Consider the following 19988-nt stretch of genomic DNA (forward strand, 5'->3'; position numbering starts at 1 on the left):
ATTGAAGACTATAAGATATTAATGAAAAAAAACTGAAAATGACACAAATAAATGGAAAGATATCTCATGTCCACGATTGGAAGAATTAATATTTTTAAAAGGTCCAGTCTACCCAAAGAAATATACAAATTCAATGCAATCTCTATCAAAATTCCAGTGGCATTTATCATGGAAACAGAACAAGCAATCTTAAAATCTGTATGGAGCCATTAAAGACCCCAAAAAGCCAAAGCAATCCTGTAAAAGCACAAAGCTGAAGGTGTGATGCTCCCTGATGTCAACCTATATTACAAAGCTATAGTAATTAAAGTAATACGGCACTGGTAAACAGACACATAAATCAGTGGAACAGAATAGCCAACCCAGAAATAAACCCACGCATACGTGGTCAATTAATTTATAACAAAGGAGCCAAGAATATATACTGGGGAAAGCACAGTCTCTTTCGTAAATGGTGTTTAGAAAATTAGATAGCCAGGTCACCTGGATGGCTCAGTCAGTTGAGCGTCTGACTCTTGATTTTGGCTCAGGTCACAATCCCAGGGTCGTGGGATCGAGCCCCACATCGGGCTCCACACTCCCTCTGCCCCTCTTCCACACTCACCTGTTCTAAAACAAAAAAATTTTAAAAAGAAAGAAAATTAGGGGTGCCTGGGTGGCTCAGTTGGTTAAGGGTCCGACTTTGGCTCAGGTCATGATCTCACAGTTCGTGAGTTCGAGCCCCATGTTGGGCTCTGTGCTCACAGCTCAGAGCCTGGAGCCTGCTTCATGTTCTATGTCTCCTTCTCTCTCTGCCCCTCCCCCACTCATGCTGTCTCTGTCTCTCAAAAATAAATAAACATTAAAAATTAAAAAAAAAAAATTAGATAGTGACATACAAGGGAATGAAACTGAACCGCTATCTTACATCATACACAAAAATTAACCTAAAATGGATTAAAGACTTGACAGAGAAAGACAGATACCATATGTTTTCACTCATATGTGGATCTTGAGAAAGTTAACAGAAAACCATGGGGGAAGGGAAGGGGAATAAAAAGTTACACAGAGGGAGGGAGGGAGGCAAACTCTAAGAGACTCTTAAATACAGAGAACAAACTGAGGGTTGATGGGAGGTGGGGGAGAGGGAAAAGTGGGTGATGGGCATTGAGGAGGGCACTTGTTGGGATGAGCACTGGATGTTGTATGGAAGCCAATTTGACAATAAATTAAAAAAAAAAAAAAAGACTTAAAAATAAGACCTGAAACCATAAAACTCCTAGAAGAAAACATAGGCTGTAATCTCTTTAACATAGGCCTTCGTGATAATTTTTTAAATCTGACACCAAAAGGGCAACAAAAAGCAAAAACAAACAAGTAGGACTACATCAAACTAAAAAGCTTCTGCACAGCAAAAGAAACTATCAACAGAATAAAAGGCAGCCTAATGAATGAAAGAAAATACCTTCAAATTATATATATGAGGCTAACACCCAAAATATATAAAGAACTCATATAATTCAACAGCAAAACAAAACCAAACCTGATTTAAAAAATGGGCAGAAGATCTGAATAAATATTTCTCCAAAGACATACAGATAGCCAACAGGAAAATGAAAAGATGCTCTACATCATTAATCATCAGGGAAGTGCAAATCAAAAGAACAATGAGGTATCACCTCGCACCTGTTGAAATGGCTATTATCAAAGAGATTAGAAATAGCAAGTGTTGGCGAGGATGTAGAGAAAAGGTAATCCTTGTACACTACTGGTGAGAACGTAAACTGGTGCAGATACTGTGGAAAACAGTATAAAGGTTCCTCAAAAATTAAAAATAGAACTACCCTATGATCCAGCAGTTCCACCTTTGTGTATTCATCCAGAGAAAATGAAAACATAACTTGAAAAGATATTTGCACCCACATGTAGCTGCAGCATTATTTACAATAGCCAAAATATGGAAACAATGTAAGTGTCCATCAATGGACAAATGGATACAGAAGATGTGATACACACACACACAGACACATACACACACAGGATTATTATTCAGTCAAAAAAGAAAATGAAATCTTGCCATTTGCAACAACATGCTTGCACCTTGGGGGCATTATGCTAAGAGAAATAAGTCAAAGACGAATATTGCATAATCTGTCTTATATATGGAATCTAAAAAACAAACAAACAAACAAACAAGAACAATCCAAGGTCTTAGGTACAGAGAAGAATTAGTTTGCCAGAGGTGGAGGATGGGAGAAATGGGTGAGAACAGTTTTTCGTTTTTTAAATAAATTGAATTAAAAAAATTTTTTTTAAATAAGGTATATTCCACAAAGCTAAAGTGAGTTTCTCTCTGCACCCAAATTTGAACTTACCCGGCAATAAAACTTTAAAATACAGTTTTAGAGTTAAAAGCGAAGATTAAAGAAAGAAACATAAGAGGTCAAAACAAAATTTATAATGTGCTTTGACAGGAATTTAAAGTGTGGTCATCATTAAAATAAACCTTAATTTCAAGATCTAATAAATAGACCCAAGGACACCTTTAAGCAATTCACCTCCAGAGTCAATGGTAGACAAGTGAGGGTACTGATCTACTTCATCTACACTATCATTATGAAAACCTTAACAGTGGTGGTAGAACCTGTTTGCGGACAGGCCCCAAACACTTACCAATTCAAGAATGCAACTATAGTCTCAAAACGATCTTTCTCTCAACAAAACTAATGTTATAGTAAATTTGAATTGCAATAACTTTTATACTTAAAAATGCACAGTATAAGCCTATTATAAGAACAGCAACCTAACATTCACTTGAGGATTTAATTGAAATTTACTCATGTCAAGTTCTCAGCTTATACCATTTGAGTAGTTGTCCATCCTGAAACCAAGCCTCCTTCACATAGCCTGTGAGGCCCTGTGCCTCTCGCCCTCTACCACTGTCCTCCTCACTATCATGCGACAGTGCCCTTTTAATCCTTCTAGGGATCCTACTTCTTCCATCACATGGAGTCTTTGCACATCTTGTTCCCATTTCCTGGAATATTCTTTTCTTCTCCTTTAGCCTAATCACTTTCTCAGGAATGCCCCCCCCCCCCACGCCTTGTTTTAATCTCCCTGACTAGATTAAATCCTTCTATCCTAGCATCATACACTTGTAATTCCTAGCATTTACACAGCCACTGTTTATATATATGTGTGTGTATATATGTATGTGTATATATATATATATATATATATATATATATATATATATTAAAATCACTGCCTGTCCCACCCTCAGGATCATATACTTCATGAGAGTAGAAGATGGACTGATTTTTCTTCAATGCTGAAATTTCAGTTCCTAGACAAATGCCTAGGACAAGGCATGATCTCAGTCATGAGATCCAGCCCTGTGTTGGGCTCTGCATTGAGCATGGAGCCTGCTTAAGATATTCTCATTCTCATTCTCTCTCTCTCTCTCTCTCTCTCTCTCTCTCTCTCTCTCTCTCTCTCTCTCTCTCCCTGTGTGTGCGTGTGTGTCCCTCTCGCTGCTCACTTGTGCTCTCTCTAAAAAAAAAGTTTTTTCTAAACTAGTAAGAAGAAAATTTTCAGTACTTATTTCTCTATGCTTACATAAAATGAAACGTACTGTATCTAAATACAGGAAGCATAAAAACAGAACTAAAGATTCAAAGTACTACTCTTAACTGGATTCTAATGAGAAAAAAAATTTGAAAAGACAAAAATATACACTGAAACTCATTAAATAGTTCAAATACATAAAATTTAAATCTTCCATAGCTCCTTGAACCCAATGCTTTCCAATAACAGAATGTGAACTAGTGAATACTCAACCTTTCTTCCCACCAAGAAATCTTTGTTACCAATTATAGAGAACCCTTAACTTGAAAAACAAAACAAAACAAAAAACAACCCTGCACTAATTATTCACAGTTCTCAGTTCTCAGAGTTAGATGTTACTCCTGTAACACTGACTTCTTCAAAGTAAGACTAGTGGCTCACAAAGTATAACCTACATCAATCACTTCATGCTGTGCCACTCTTCTTTCTTTATTTAATGTTTATTTATTTTTGAAAGAGACAGAGAGAGTGGGAGAGGGGTAGTGAGAGAGGGAGACACAGAATCGGAAGCAGGCTCCAGGCTCTGAGCTGTCAGCACAGAGCCCGACACGGGGCTTGAACTCACGAACTGCAAGGTCATGACTTGAGCCGAAGTCAGACACTCAACCAACTGAGCCACCCAGGCACCCCTGTGCCACTCTTCTTAACTAGCCAACTCACTTGCCTAAAGACTTCAAACAGTGCTACAAAAATTCATTCATTTGTAACGCTAAAGATTCATATATATTTCTTATGAATGTTATATTCAAAAGTTTACTTAAAAAATAGCTATGCCACAAGATTTTAGGTTTCTGAGAAGGGCAGAGAATGTAATATTGGACAGAAAGAGATGGGAGGTCTTGTTGGACAGGACATGGCAACTCCATTAGTACCATCAGTCAATTGTATTTATGATGCACACGTTCTAGAACAGCGCTTCTTCTCTAGCAACATGATTCTCTTACTGATGGCACAAATGTAAAATGTCAAGTCCATGAATGCAGTTGAGAATGAGACAAAGGTAAAAAGAGAATACATTTAATGTGTCCAGACCTGGTTTTTGTAAGTAACACTTTACTGAAACATATCCATGCTTATTTGTTTGTGTATTATCTATGACTCCTTTCATTGGACAAAGGCAGCGCTGGGTGCTTGCAAAAGAGAATTTATGGCCTGCAAAGTTGAAAACATTTATTGTCTGATACTTTACAGAAAGTCTGCCTTCCCCTGTGCTAGACATGGTTACTTAAGTGAGAACTTTCACATATACACAGATGGATGCAGACATAAAGAGATGGGTATATACTTGGGTTACTAGTACACTTGCATATTTTCTACTCTGTCCCCTCCAGGCCTAAAAGCACATTCAGCACACCGACCTTGGTATTTAAGACCATTCTCCAACAGAAGGAACTAGAGCTCCTTGCAAAAACAGCTAATTCCAGGGCCAGGGCAGAGAAAACAAAAAGAGGAGTTGGGAGTCTTTGGTAGTTCCAGAATGCCAGAAAGTAAGGAAGGAGAATAGGGGGTGAGGGAAGACATTTCAAAACGATACACCAACACAAAAGAATTCATCAAACTATCAGTAAAAATGGAGAAACTGTCAGACTAAAGACACTAAGGAGACTTAGTCACTAAGTCTAAGTTTAGACACTAAGTTTAGACACTAAGTGACTAAATGCAATACAGTATCCCAGACGTCATCTTGGAACAAGTAACAGACATCAGTGGAAAGACTATGGAAATGTGAATAAAACTTGCGATTTAGTTAATAACAATACTAATTTTTTTAATTTAGCTCAATTTAACAAGGTTATGTAAGACGTTAACATTAGGAAAAGTTAGGTGAACAGTATATGTTAACTATCTGCACTCCTTTACAACTCTTTTATAAATCCCAGTTTATTTAAAAGTAAAACTGAGAAAAAACCGGACAAGAAATAGAAAAGTAACAACAACAAAAGTGGAACAGGGGGACTCTATGCTATGGTCTTTTAAGGAAACTTAAGTGTCACACAGCTCTGAGAGCAGAAAATGGGAATAAGCCCTTGGGAGAGAAAGAGCAGTAGGGCGGGATGGGGCAGGGGAAGAAAAGGAGGGCACTTCTGGGGAGATGCTCTATTTGGGTCTTATTATTATAAACGTATAATTAAGTGTCAAGTTAACCTGGCTTGAGTTTTACTTGATGACACTAAATTATGTTCATTCACATGGAATCAGTCTTTAAAATGGTTGGGTCATGTAACTTGGCTGTCTGCTCTCACAATAATTTTCTGCTTATACTTAGTAAGAAAGAAGAAACACTGGGTAGGAGTTGTTAAAGCTACTATGTACTGCAGTCCTGTGGGCCACAACACTAGCTTACAAACAAGAAAGAAAAAGACACAAAATGGCCTTTTCCTAGAGAGCACAGATACATAAATAGAAGAGTCCTGGACTGTCCTTGGTGTGTCTTGAATTAGTGACCCATGAGGAAAAAAAAACACCTAACAAAAGCTTCAAAACTCCAGGAGACCATGAAGTTTTCCCAGAGACCACACTCCTGCGCTTCTCAGGCGGCAGAGCAGTGCTGTGCTGGAAAGCTTGCACTGGCTCATGAGAACCATCGAGTTCCTCCTCCCCCACACCCTCCACCCCCAGCTCTGTGCTCCCAAGTTGACAGCCTGCAATCAGCCCTGGTGGGAGGGTGTTCACCACCAAGCACTTTCCAGCACACCACTGAAGGGAAGCCACAGGGAGGCCTCATAGAAGACAAAGTAGGAAACTGGCTTCACTGTGGGGTAAGCAGAAGGCACCACAGAAAAAGCTATCTAAATCAGAAGATGATAGGTCAAGAGTTTCTACTACCACCTGGGAAGGAATCAAGAAATCATCAAAAAATTTGCTTTCTTAAGACCCTTCCATGTGTAAAAATAAATAAGAAAGGAAATAAAATTAATAAATCTCCAAAAATGGTATAGCTAAGTTTTTAACTTCTGGAGAACCAAAGAATTTCATATTATCTTTCATGATACCTTACACATTTAGAAAATCAATCCATTTTTGATGAATAAAATTTAATTTTCTCATACATTTTATCTTGGAAAATAGTTTAAGACAAAACTTTACTGTGTAGAGTGGCTAATTAACCTATAGAATGTATTTAGGCCAAAGCAGAATTCAATATATGGCTTTACGTATGGTGACTGGCTGTCTGGAACTGAGGGGAGGCTCGGCATACGGCACTTTCAGCACTAATACAGGACAGTCATGAGCAAAGTGGGACCAGTTGTTAACTTTAGCTATAGATAAATTCAGGAATTTAAGTGGCCTCAAAATTACTAATGGAGGTTGAAACTATACAGAAGACAAACACATTGTTACTTATATGTAACAACATGTGCAACTCTGATGCCCTCGTGGATACTAAAGAGTCCAATTTTGCAGGTCACACAATACAAAAAAGCATGTAATCAAGCAGCACCTCCAGCAGGTGCCACCCACAATGTGGGCTGAAGGACGGTTAGAAGTGCAGACTCTGGGAAGAAACCAGAAGGAAATCTTGCAGGCAGAAGAGGACTGAGACAGAGAGAACATGTGATAAAATAGTAACAAAGGCCTACACAAACAGGCATTTGGAAGGGAGAAAGGAAGCAGCCTGACTGAAGCAAGTATCAACACTGGGAAACGGTGCAGAGGTCAGCAAGGTGGAGTGTTAGCAAATTATAGAGGTTACAGAATTTGGATTTTTATCCTGGGTAAGCAGGATTTTACCTGTGCAGGTTCACGAAGAGTTTCTGAGCAGGAGCTAAGGTACAAAGAGACTGGTGGTCAGAAGTGAGGAAGCGAGTAACAAAATGCTGGCTTAAGGTACCGCAGCAGCAGCCTAAGGACAACAGCCCTGAAGGCTCTATAGGTGAGGGACAAACACAATGGTTACACGGTACACTGCACCAAATGGAGTTGTAAGTCCTTCCGGGCTTTCAAAAGTAACGTAGGTATGAATTAAAATACTACAGAAAATCAGCCTACAATCATCTCTAAAGCCTATCTACAAAAGGGTATTAAAAAACAACACAAAGGGGCACCTGGGTGGCTCAGCTGGATAAGCATCTGACTCTTGATACCGGCTCAAGTCATGATCTTAGTTTGTGGGACTGACCTCTAAGTCGGGCTCTGCGTTGGCAGTGTGGGATTCTCTCTTTCTCTCTCTCTACCCCTCCCCAGCTCGTGCTAGCTCATACACATGCGCTCTCTCTCTCTCTCTCTCTCTCTCAAAATAAACAAACTAAAAAATAAAAATAAAAAACAACACAAAACATAAAACACTTGAAAGAGAAAGGGGACCATTAAGGGATTTACAATGCAAGTGAAGACATAAGAACTACAGTGAGGCAGAAAACAAAAACAGTAGATAAAACAGGTCTAAACAGTGAATGTGTAAAAAAAATATATAAACAAGACATCTACTCAACAAAGGCTATTTTCATTTTCCAGATGGCCCATGGTCGTATGCTTTTCTGATCCGATTACAAAAGACTCAGACAATGAGTGCATTCATTATCGATCTAACAGTTAATCTCAATGCTGAAAAGCCCTGTTGGCATTATAGATGGGAAGGGGAAAGAGCTGAGCAGACATAGCCTTAGCACAGTGGCTGAGGCTTAGCAGGCACTCAAGATGCAGAGTAGAAGTCATTTCCTGACACCCTCCCCCCAAAAATCTCACTTAGGTGACCCTCCTCTGAGCTCTCTTAACCTCTGCTCTCCTGAAGCATTTCCCCCAATAAACAGAAACTGTCTCACGACAGGACCCCAACTTTTTTAGTTTTTTTACTCCTCTGCCAAACAGTGTGGAACATGCATCCAATACCTGAACAATTAACTCATTACTCTTAGCCATAGTGTTCCAAGCCTCAAATCCTCCCTCCCACATCACAGATCCTTAAAAAGATCCTGTTGCAGAATTCGAAGAGACAAAAGGCCATTAAGCCTACTTATTACAAATCTCACAACTTCATGACAAAGCCGCTGGCATTCCACCAGCCTCTGCTTTGGCACAGCCAGCGACAGGAAGTCCACTGCCTCCCAAGACGGTCCATTTTCTGGCAGCTGAGTCGCAAAGTTGCTCAACTTAGGTCAAAATCTGTCACTGTTGTGGAAAGGGCACAGCCAAGGACAGAGCTCTTTTCACCTTACTAGAGAACTTCTAGGTGGACATCCAATCCACCCTCCCTCCAGTTCCAAAGCATAAATCTACCCTAATGTCACCAGGGAGGTCAGGCAGGCCCTGCTGCGTAGTGGTTAAAGGCTCACGCTGGGAGTTGGGCTCAGAATTCTGGCTCTGCCCTTGCTAGCTGTGCAATACTGGGCAAGTTACTTATATGTAACAACATGTGCAACTATAGTTTTCTCATCTGTCACATAAAGATGATAAACTGGTGCTTCCTGGATAACAGCCTTTATGAGGAATAACCTGGAAACTATATATTAGTTAAGGATCTTAGCTGAAGTGTCAGAAATGTGCCTGGAGCTAGCTAAGGAAAAAGAATTCTGTGGCTTTTGTGTTAGCTGGACTTCAAGGAAAACGAAGCTGAGGAGCTTTAACACCTTTGGAAGTCTCACCCGGTGGTGTGACTCTGCCTCTCTCCAACATGTGATTTCACTCTTTGGGGCAGGTTTTCTGAACTACGATCACTGGAAGAATTACCAAACAGTATCTCTTTGCTTAGTAGCAATCTGAAAATACCCAGAGGCAGAACTGTGCCCCATTCTTGCAGTCTGGGATGGGTTGTTATTCTTGCTGGGGACACTAGAACCCAAGGCTGTGTGGGGATTTGGAAGACCAATGTGTCAAAAGAGAGAGGGTGAAGTTTTCAGAAGACAGTGAAAAGACTCCCAGGCAGACAAGATTAATGATGATCTCTGTGTAAGTGCTCATTAATTTGCACCTATGATATTATGAAAACCTCATCAAATTCAGATTCCACAAACTAGGTATACTACGAAAACAATTCAGGCAACCAACACAGAATTCCTAACCTTCTTTATTTTGTTAATTTAAAAACTCCTTTAAAAACACAGCTATTGTCACCATCCTTTAACAGAATATATCTACACCAGAAGCTGGAAGGACAAAATCCCAGAACATAGGACAATCCTTTACATCAATTTAGCTCAGCGGCGCTTGGGTGGCTCAGTAGGTTAAGTGACTAACTCTTGACTGGCTCAGGTCATGATCTCACGGTTGGTGAGTTTGAGTCCAGCTTTGGGTTCTGCAGTGGCAGTGCAGAGCCTGCTTGGGATTCTCTGTCTCCTCTCTCTCTGCCCCTCTCCCACTTGTGTTCTCTCTCTCTCAAAAATAAACTTAAAAAAATCAATTTAGTTCTATGGAAGAAAGCTGCATTTTTTTAATTTGACCAAGGGCTGGTAAAAACTTCATCCAGGTCTGATGCCAGCCAGACCTTGGAAGACAGTGATATAGGTCACAATCTTCCACCTTGTCCACAGGTCTTGCTGTGATCCAGGCGCACTACTCCCAGCACTTTCCCCATCTAGCACTGAGCTACACTCAGATGCTCAGTGAACTGCCTCACCAGTCCAGCAGCTATCCAAAGATATGAGCACAGTCTGACAGTACTTGGTCTTAACAAATATATGCAGGAACACAGATACACACACATTCATTTAAAAATTCAAACTCTCCCTATTTTCAAAAGGATTGCGGTGATTTTATACATATACAATCATTAAAAGACCAAGATTCCCATAATGCTTGGAAGATGAAGAGAAAGCCTAGACAAAGCCAGCTGCTTTGATAAGGGACTGTATTTCAATTCCAGGCTTAGATAATAATTCTCTTAAGAAGTGTGGCTCTGGGAGACAGCAGAGACACATGACATAAAATAAGTCTTCCTCTGACTGCTGAAATCTGAGAGTTGGTCTGTCTGCGGGTGTGCATGTCTATGGTAACCATTCAAGATGGTGTTCTAAGGGGTTCTTTTTTTCTTTTCTAAAGTTTACTCATTTTGAGAGAGAAAGAGTGGCATGTGAGCAGCAGAGGGGCAGAGAGAGAGGGAGAGAGACAGAATCCCAACCAGGCTCCTCATTGTCAGCACAGAGCCCCATGCAGGGCTTGATCTCAGGAACCGTGAGATCATAACCCTAGCTGAATTCAAGAGTCACAGGCTGAACCAACTGAGCCAGCCAGGTGCCCCTGAGGGGTTCTTTCATTTAGTCATTCACTCAATCAACATCTCAATGCACTACAATAGACAACACAGCCACAAAGTTGAATTAAGTACAACCTCCATCTCAAGAAGTTCATGAACCAGGCAAACTGAAAATTACTAACATAAAGCATAAAGCACAATCTAAAATTAAGTGACCAGTGTCTTCTCTTTTCTTCATTTAACAAAAGATGAAGATCGTTTTAAATTTAGCCTTAAGTTCCAACAGAGCACACAGTAACTGCACACAAACAGCTGATTTTGTGTCTAATTTTCATCTGCTTATAAAAGTTCAAACTTCACTGGGGCGCCTGGGTGGCGCAGTCGGTTAAGCGTCCGACTTCAGCCAGGTCACGATCTCACGGTCCGTGAGTTCGAGCCCCGCGTCAGGCTCCGGGCTGATGGCTCGGAGCCTGGAGCCTGTTTCCGATTCTGCGTCTCCCTCTCTCTCTGCCCATCCCCCGTTCATGCTCTGTCTCTCTCTGTCCCAAAAATAAATAAAAACGTTGAAAAAAAAAATTTTAAAAGTTCAAACTTCAGGCATCTAAAGTAGGATATCCTTGAATCCAAGGCACTATGCCCAAGCATAACATGCAATACTGTATCTGAACAATTCCTTCTTGTTCTGTGTGCCTATGTAAAGCCACAGGTGACGTGGCCAAGTTTTCTCTTGGTTGCTGACTGTAATGAAGGCAAGAACTATATTATTAAGCCCTTATAGTAAAAGCCTTAACCTAGCCCATGTCTTTAGATCACCAATGCCTCAGTTACTTTTCAACTGCCTTCCCAGATTTCACAGGTGGAGTAGTAGGATGCAGGCCAAAGAAGGAGCAACAGAGGTTCTAGTGGTGGTCAGACATGTCACTCAAGAGGAAAAGCAAGAAAGAGAGACCACAACAGGGTGGTCAGATAGAAACTGGAAGTGTGTGGGAAGGCCAAGAGGAGAAAGTAGGAACAGAAGGGGTGAGGAAGGCAGGCAAAAGGCGCACTAATCTAGGATTGGCTAAATGTTTTGTAAGAAACAAGTTAACTGCAAACAGAACCCAGGGTACCAGAGCCATCACATATGTGTACCCAGAGCCAATGCAAGAAAATGTAACACGAATCAGACTATCCAGATTTAACTGCCCTTTCTGGGACAAGTAAACCACTTACAGTCAGGAAATAAGTTTGTGTCTTCCCCAGAAAACTGTGACTTTTTAGTAGAGAGGTAAGGTTTTAGCTAATTCTACAGAACCATAATCCTTCAGTGTGAAGTCCTTCAAGCTCATTGATACTTAGTAACACTTTCATAAGCATTATTTTAAATACAAAACTCAATCTTAAAAAAATCAAGCACTATCATTTGTATGCAAGATGTGTTGTTTATTAGAGTCAAATCATAATGTCGGAAGAGGGACATCAAGGCCGAAGAACAGGGCCTATTCAGACAAAGTAAAGGAAGCCAAAGTTCAATAGCTCACAGGCACTCATTCAAGATGAGTACTGTTTCCCACAGCTGACTTTGAAATGCCTGGAGTGACTAAGGCCAAAACAGAGCACGCACAGGGAGCAAAGGTTACTTATTAATTCTATTGTTAATACTAAGGAAAAGTACAAAGGATTATTTAGTACGCCCTGGTAGGATAAAAAGCATTAACAAAATAAAGGCAAAATATTTATAACTAACTCCCATAATAAAGTTAAAAACAGTTTTTAAGAGTTTGCATCTATAATTTTTAAGAGGTTGACGTTTTTAATGTGTTTGTTCCTAACACTTAAAATTTTAAAGCACAAAATTTAAAGTTTCCATATTTGCTCAATTACTACCCATAAAGTTCCAATCATTTTATTAGATTTAGCATTAAGTAACGAGTAAGATTCTTAAATGCTGACGGTAGCCACACAAATTGGTATGTGATTAGATTTCAGGCTTAAAACAGGCTTCCCTAAGTATCTGGGTACTTCCCTCAATAGTCACATTAAACAACTGACTTTCCTAATTATTGTACCTTGTTATACAACTCAAAATACCAATTAAATATTTTATATGTTTTAAAACTAAGCTCCTATCTACCACAATTCCTACCTCTAGCTCTTAGGGTCTTCTAAGGTAAATTTTGCTTTAAACCAGTGCTTCTTCACTGGGAGGAAATTTTGCTCCCAGAGGCAAAAAACAAACAAACAAAAAAAATAAGTTTTGGCAACGTCTGGAGACGTTCTGGTTGTTGTAACTAGGAGGTGGAGGAGCGGGGGTGCTGCTGGCATCTGGTGGGCAAAGGCCAGGGATGCTGTTATACACACCCTACAATGCACAGGGCAGCCCCTATAACAAAGAATACTCAGGACCAAAATGTCAACAGTGCCTCTGTTGGGAAACCCCATTCTAAACTGAAACAAGTAAATTTGCAAACACAGCTGACACCTTCAAAAAAACAATTGCCAAGTAAGTAATTCAAAGTTCACTAAGCTTTGTTATTGGTATAGAGATCCAGACATAATAAAAGTTGCTTTTCATACCATTAAAATGATGATCTATTAATCATTAATGCATGAAGTTGCAGGCAAGAAGGGCAAAGAGTACTTTCCCTACCTAAGCAATTAATGATTGCTTAAAAAATGACCATTTCAGGAGACAAAGGAAGAAAGAAGACAGTGATATTCTTGACAGTTTCCTAGGGTGCTTATATTTTCGAAGACAAACATCAAGTTTTTCTGCCCTCCGTCGTTAGATTTTTAACCGGACAAAGTTTAAAATGAAATAGAAGAAACAAGTTAACCACATGGTACTAGTTGGTAGAATAATCCTGGACCAAAACACATTACTAAAGTGTCCGCTGAAACTCCGATGTTTACCTGGCAAAAGGACCGGTTCCAGTTTTTTAATCTTCGGTTCCGAATTAATCTTATCGTCAGTCTGAAATACATTAGCAAAATAAATCAAGATCAAAACTTTTCCTCCCCCGTGAGATACCAAAGCAAATTTTGTTTTCTAAGTGATGACACATGCAACAGACACATATTGCTCCCGCCCCCTTAAAATCTTTCACATGTTCTACCAGATCTTTTCAAGATCTGTTCAGTATCGATTGGGGAGCCTGACAAAAATATGAAAACGGCCGATGCCGTTTCCAGGTGTTCACATTTATGACAGGTAACCTCTTCACCAGGTGCCCACAAACGATGCACTCATGCTGGCGGCCACCGCGCGGACAATCGCCAGGCGAAGAGCTAAATAAGTCCGACTCCAAACACTCCCCACACACGGCAAAACTACGGATCACAGGTCTCCGGGCAGAGAAAGGCTGTGGCGAAGTTTTACAAGTTTCCACCGATCCAGTGGGGGCTCCGGAGAAGGTGCGTTTCCCCGCGCCGGGGCTCTGGCAATCGCACGGCTGGGGATAGGGAGACCCGGGGAGCCTCCCGGGGGGGTCGGCCCCGGCGGCTCCCCGGAAGCGCCAAGGAGAGGAGCGCTCTCGAGGAGGGGGTTGTTTACCTGGGGCGGCGGCAGGAGGTAGGACCTGAAGGTGGGTCTGGGCGGCTTGAGGGAGAACATGGTGCCGCCGCCTTTTCGCCCCCGCCGGGTCGCAACCCGGGACCCGCCGCGGGCCAGCGGTAGCGCCGACGCCTCCCGACGCCCGCGGGCTCAGAGCTCCCCGTGCGGCCGCCCAGGCCCCGTCTGCGGCCAGCCGGCCCGGGCGGACTGACGGGCGGGGACACGGCGGAGCGCCCGCCCGAGCGGGGAGGAGCCGGGGCAGAGCTGGGTCGACTCGGGCGCCTGGGCCCATCCCCGGAAGGGGCCCGGCGCCCCGCCCCGAGAGACGGTGCGCGCGGGGTCGGCGGCCGGCCGCTCCCGGCCTCTAGGCCGCGCTGGTCCCGGAACGCAAGACTCGCGCCGCCCGCCTGCTGCCGGGACCTTCAGGGAGCGCGCCGGGGGGAGCGAGGCTCGGCAGCCATCTTGAGAGGACAGCTGGGGAGGGCGCTCCTACGGCGGCCCGCAGGGCTCACTGGGGCCCACAGGGACCTACGGCGGCCCGCGGGGGTCATGGCTGTAGCCGGAGGGGCCAGCGACCTTGGCTCAGAGCTGTCTCGTTTCCTGGCACAGCTCCCTTGACGGCGGCTCATTAGACACCCAGCTCGCGCGAGCATTGTGGTTTTAAGTCGTCGGGAGGAGCCCAGGCATGGGGAAAGGGATTCTGGTGCCCCGGACTCAGCCAGTCACACTGTGCGTCCAGCATGTGAAGGAACCGCACTGGAAAAGTGGACCAGTGCTGCCAGCAGCGACCAGGATTAAACGTCTAGCGCAGTCTGGATAAAGCTCCCTTAAAGGTCCTACAGTTTGGGAAGATTGTCTTCCATCATCCCGTCTGTTGTCTTTGCGCAAAGCTTTGAGACTGGGATATCCTACCAAGCTGAGCTGACTGCTGATTTCCATGGGATGTTGAGACCAGCGTGGGCCTAGGGACTGACATGACATTGGCAGGCAACTCAGACCCCTCAACTTAGTTTATTAACTTTGACCCTCCTTATTAAAATTTAATGTGGATAAAAGATATTAAACAAGTTAACGTCCTTTCTTTTCTCACCCATCCTCACAGGTAAAGATACCTAGTGAGCAGATAAATGATCAAAAACCCAGCAAGAGTGAGGCACTAGCAGTGTGGGGCCTTCATTAGGCAAAGGAACAAAAAATCCGCCTGTTAATTTTGCAGTTAACAATTAGCAGATGAATTTAAGCACATCGAGCACAGGGCATTTCCTAACTCAAAACATATTTCCGAACTGAAGCAGCCTTTGGTGAAGGGGGCTAGTGATGTATCACTTTGGTGAATCTGTTAGTTGAGAGTTGATCCTTCTTTTGCTCTGAAGAATAAACCCCTAATCCAGCATTTTATAACTAATGTCACAAGGAAACTCCAGTATGACCATATGAATCATAATCATACTGACAAGTGTTGCTAATTGAAACATTAAAAAAAATTTGAGATTCAAAAGTTTGCTTTTTCTCTGAAAATAATTTATCCTGGATTTAGAACACTACTGATTTTTCCTGTTAGTTTGTTTGGGTAACACATGATTTCATTTGCTCAGGAACCACAATTGTACTTTAAAATGTTAAGTTCTTTGGGTTATTATGGATGTTAACACTGTGCATACACATTTAAAAATTTTTGTGAATAGTCTGATTTTTCTACCGTAAATGGATTAAAAAAAAAAAAACTCATGCAATAAAGATCAGATTTGGGGTTACCAGAGGCAAGGGATAGGGGAGGGGAATTGAAAGGTGGTCAAAAGGTGCACACTTACAGTTACAAGATAAATAAGTACTAAGGATGTAATGTATAGCATGATGCCTATAGTTAATACAACTGTATGATATATAAGAAAGCTGTTAAGACAGTAAATTCTATGAGTTCTCATCACAAGAAAAAAAATTTTTCTTTGCTTTCTCTTTACTGTGTCTGTATGAGATGATGAAATGCTCCTAAACTTAATGCAGTAATCACTTCACAATATATGTAAGTCAAACATTATGCTATATGCTTTAAACTCGTAGGTCAGTTGTATCTCAAAACCAGAGCAAACTGGTACAGCCATTCTGGAAAACAGTATGGAGGTTCCTCAAAAAGTTGAAAATATCACTGCCCTGTGACCCAGCAATTGTACTACTAGGCATTCATCCAAAAGATACAAGATTACTGATTCAAAGGGGGCACATTCACCTCAATTTTATAGCAGCACTATCAACAATAACCAAATTATGAAAATACGGAATATTACTCAGCCATCAAAAGAATGAAATCTTGCTATTTGCCATGATGTGGATGGAACTAAAGTGTATTATGCTAAGCGAAATAAATCAGTAAGAGAAAGACAAATATCATATGATTTCACTCATGTGGAATTTAAGAAACAAATGATGAACTTATGGGAAGGAAAGGGAAAACAAGATAAAAGCAGAGAGGGAGGCAAACCATAAGAGACTCTTAAATATAGAGTACAAACAGGGTTGCTGGAGGGGAGGTGGGTAGAGAAATGAGCTAAATAATTGATGGGTATTAAGGAGAGCACTTGTGATAAGCACCAGGTGTTATATGTAAGTGATGAATCACTAAATTCTGCCCCTGAAACCAATACTATGCCATATGTTAACTAACTTAAATTTAAAAAAATCTTGGAAGGAAAAAAAGGGGGGGGAGTGGATTTTTTTTTCCAATGAATATTCTCCAAGTAATATGTGAGTTTTTCTTTAAAGTTCAGTGACTTACTCTGTGATTTGGGTTTTGCCATATTGGTTTTCTTAGAAACTACAACTCTAGTATGTGACCCTACAATAGAAAAATAGAAAAACTTTTGGTTTCCAGATTTTTTTATTGACCTAACCCTAAATTTTATGACATTTTCAGATACCTAATTATATTTTTCTGCTTGCGCCACCATAATAAAATATTACAGACTGTATGCTGAAACAACAGAAATTTATTTCTCACGGTTCTAGAGGGTGGAAAGTCCATGATCAAGGCATAGACAAGATAGGTTTCTCCTAAGAGTTCTTTGACTTGTTTGCCAACAGTGGTTGTGTTTTCATATGCCCAAGGTGGGGAAAAGAAAGAAAGAGAGAGAGGATGTGCACTCTGGTGTCTCTTCTTTTAAGGGCACTAATCCTGTTGGATCAGAATTCCACCCTTTATGATCTCATTAAGCTTAATTACTTCCTACAGGCCCTATCTCCAAATGTAGTCACATTTAGGGATCAGGGCTTCAACATATGAATTTGGGGAGGATACAGTGCAGTCCATAGCACTAGTCTTAAGGCTTCTATTCAGCCGTGACCTCCTTGATACTTTGACTACAACCTTCTTTTGACTCTAATGCCATTCTTTTGTCCTATTTTTATGACTCTGTTTCCATGATTGGTCCTATCATGGGGGATAGTGGTATTCCCTACAGATCATTTCCTCTCCCCTATGAAGAGAAAAAAAAAAAAAAAGCTAACATTTCTTGAATACCTATTAGGTGCTAGGAATTTTATATATTTATTCAGTTAACAAATTTGTATGAATGCTACCTTTGTGCTAAAACAAAACAAAATAACTATTCAGGTCACCAAGAAGACAAAGTTCCTACTTTCATGGCATTATGAGTAGAAAGATATATACAAAAATGGATATATAGTATGTTTGGTGGTAATAAGAGCCATAAAACATGGGAAGAGGATGAGAATTCTAGTTTGTGATGGTAGGTGAGGTGTGGTCATGGGCAAGATGACACTTGAGCAGAGAGTGACCAAAGAAGTGAAGGAGTAAGCCAGGTAGAAATCAGGAGGAAGAGCTTGGGGACAGAGGGGAGAGCAGCGCAAATGTCCTGAGGTGAGAGGGTGCCTGGTATGTTTGAGGCCAGTGCAGCTGATGCAGCCCTACTCCACTGGGAGAGGAAAGTCAGAGAGAAAGAATAGGCCAGATCTCATAGGGCCTGAAAGCTGAGAAAACCTTTTGCAATATTTTAAGCTAAGAATGACATAATTCTGGCTGACATTTTAAAAATAATCACTCCCATTGCTGTGGGAGTACAGCATGGTAGAAACTGAGAGACTAGTTGGCAACTATTAGAATAGTTCAGATAAAAGAAGGTGATGGTGGTAGCAGTGGAAAAAGGGAAGACATGGTTATGCATAATGTCTACAAAACTCTCCCATTGCCTGGGTACGTGGGCCTTTAAGATGACTATTAAGTGGTTTAAACAATCTGTTTCTTGAGGGGAGATTCTGGGGGAAATGATAGCGGCATTATTGCTTGGTCTCCACATAAAAAAAGACAAAGAAACTCTAAAACAAAAACAAACCCATGGATGACATCTACAACCAATCTAAATGAAACCATATTCTCATGATCTCCAGTATGCAGGTAAGTGAGAACAAAGCAATAGCAGTCACAAGATCTTTATGGTATCAGCAAAGGGAATCAGTGAGGCATCTGGAGAATTCCAAAATAGCTAAAAGGTATTCACTGGAAGGCCCAGCCAGTCAAGTTGAGAATGAAGGGGTGTTTGTTCTCTCCAACATCATGAGAGTGCAGGGGTCTCATGGTAAGGTCTGAAGAGATTGGGACAATATAGCTGTAGGAACTCTTGAAACTGACCTACCAGCACTTCCTTAGGAAAGGACCCACACTGAGGACAAACTGCTGGGCATGGAAACAAAAGTGAACCAGATAGAGACAAAGAGAAGAGAAGGTCTGAAAAAAATGGAGGACCAGAAAGTCTCCAAAAGTAAGCTGACTTGAAAAATTTTAAGACCACACTGTGAAAACAGAAAAGATTCTCTGTGAAGCAAGACAAGCTATCCTGGAAACTGCTTTGTTCAAAAAGTTCAAGAAAACCCATTTCATGTAAAAATAAGCAATAGGAAAGTAAGGAAGTCAAATCCTATAGAAGACTACTGTAGTGAAAAAGAGAATAAGAACAGAATAGCACTTCTATACACAATAAAAGCAGACCAGAAAGATATACCCACAGGAAAGATCAACTTTTAAGCACCCCCCTTAAAAGATGCTAAGAAAATGATATGAGACATGAACGAACCATATAAATTGGAGTTAGAAACAATCAAAATGAAATGAACAAACTCAGAATGAATTAGAAATAAAAAAATTACTTTGGAAATGAAGACTAAAATACACTCAAGAGTTAGTAAGTACAAACAGAACAAACAGGGTTGATGGGAGGTGGGAGGGAGGGGAGGGTGGGTGATGGGTATTGAGGAGGGCACCTTTTGGGATGAGCACTGGGTGTTGTATGGAAACCAATTTGACAATAAATTTCATATATTAAAAAAAAATTAAAAAAAATAAAAAGTACATATGATTACAGTAAGTACATTAAGAGAAGTGGAAGATGAAATGGAGGAACATTTTATTTTATTTTTTAAGTGTTTATTTTGAGAGAAAGAGACAATGATAGCATGTATGCATGTGAGCAGGGGAGGGGCAGAGAGAGTGGGAGAGAGAGAATCCCAAGCAGGCTCTGCACTGTCAGCACAGAGCCCCATGTGGTGGCCTGATCTCATGAACTGTGAGATCATGACCTGAGCCAAAATCAAGAGTTGGACGCTTAACCGACTGAGCCACCCAGGCGCCCCAGGAGGAAGATTTTAAAAATCAATGAAGATGGAATTTAAAAAGATCAGAGGTAAGGTGGCAAACATTGAAGATAAGCAAAG

General features: G+C 41.1%; 1 protein-coding gene and 1 long non-coding RNA gene across 3 annotated transcripts in view; one reads left to right on the forward strand and one right to left on the reverse strand.

The window, feature by feature from the left end:
• The window catches only part of MTMR10 (myotubularin related protein 10), a 55678-nt gene extending 41277 nt beyond the window's left edge, over positions 1 to 14401 (reverse strand). Inside the window, exons 1-2 of one of the 2 annotated variants that reach the window (XM_006932321.4) lie at positions 14268 to 14401; positions 13628 to 13688 (exon numbers count right to left, since the gene is read on the reverse strand). In XM_006932321.4, the coding sequence (XP_006932383.3) occupies positions 13628 to 13688; positions 14268 to 14327 (121 nt within the window). In that variant the 5' untranslated portion in view covers positions 14328 to 14401. Of the gene's footprint in view, positions 1 to 13627; positions 13689 to 14267 lie in introns of those variants that run through there. The other variant, XM_023255007.1, reaches the window with a different exon arrangement.
• On the forward strand, positions 4536 to 15765 carry LOC111560790. Its single transcript, XR_006598959.1, has 2 exons — positions 4536 to 4647; positions 13942 to 15765. It is a non-coding gene; the product is annotated as an uncharacterized LOC111560790 (long non-coding RNA).
• Positions 15766 to 19988: the final 4223 nt, after the last annotated feature.

The sequence above is a fragment of the Felis catus genome, chromosome B3 (genome assembly GCF_018350175.1).
Source record: "Felis catus isolate Fca126 chromosome B3, F.catus_Fca126_mat1.0, whole genome shotgun sequence".
In the NCBI taxonomy this organism is placed as follows: Eukaryota; Metazoa; Chordata; class Mammalia; order Carnivora; family Felidae; genus Felis; species Felis catus.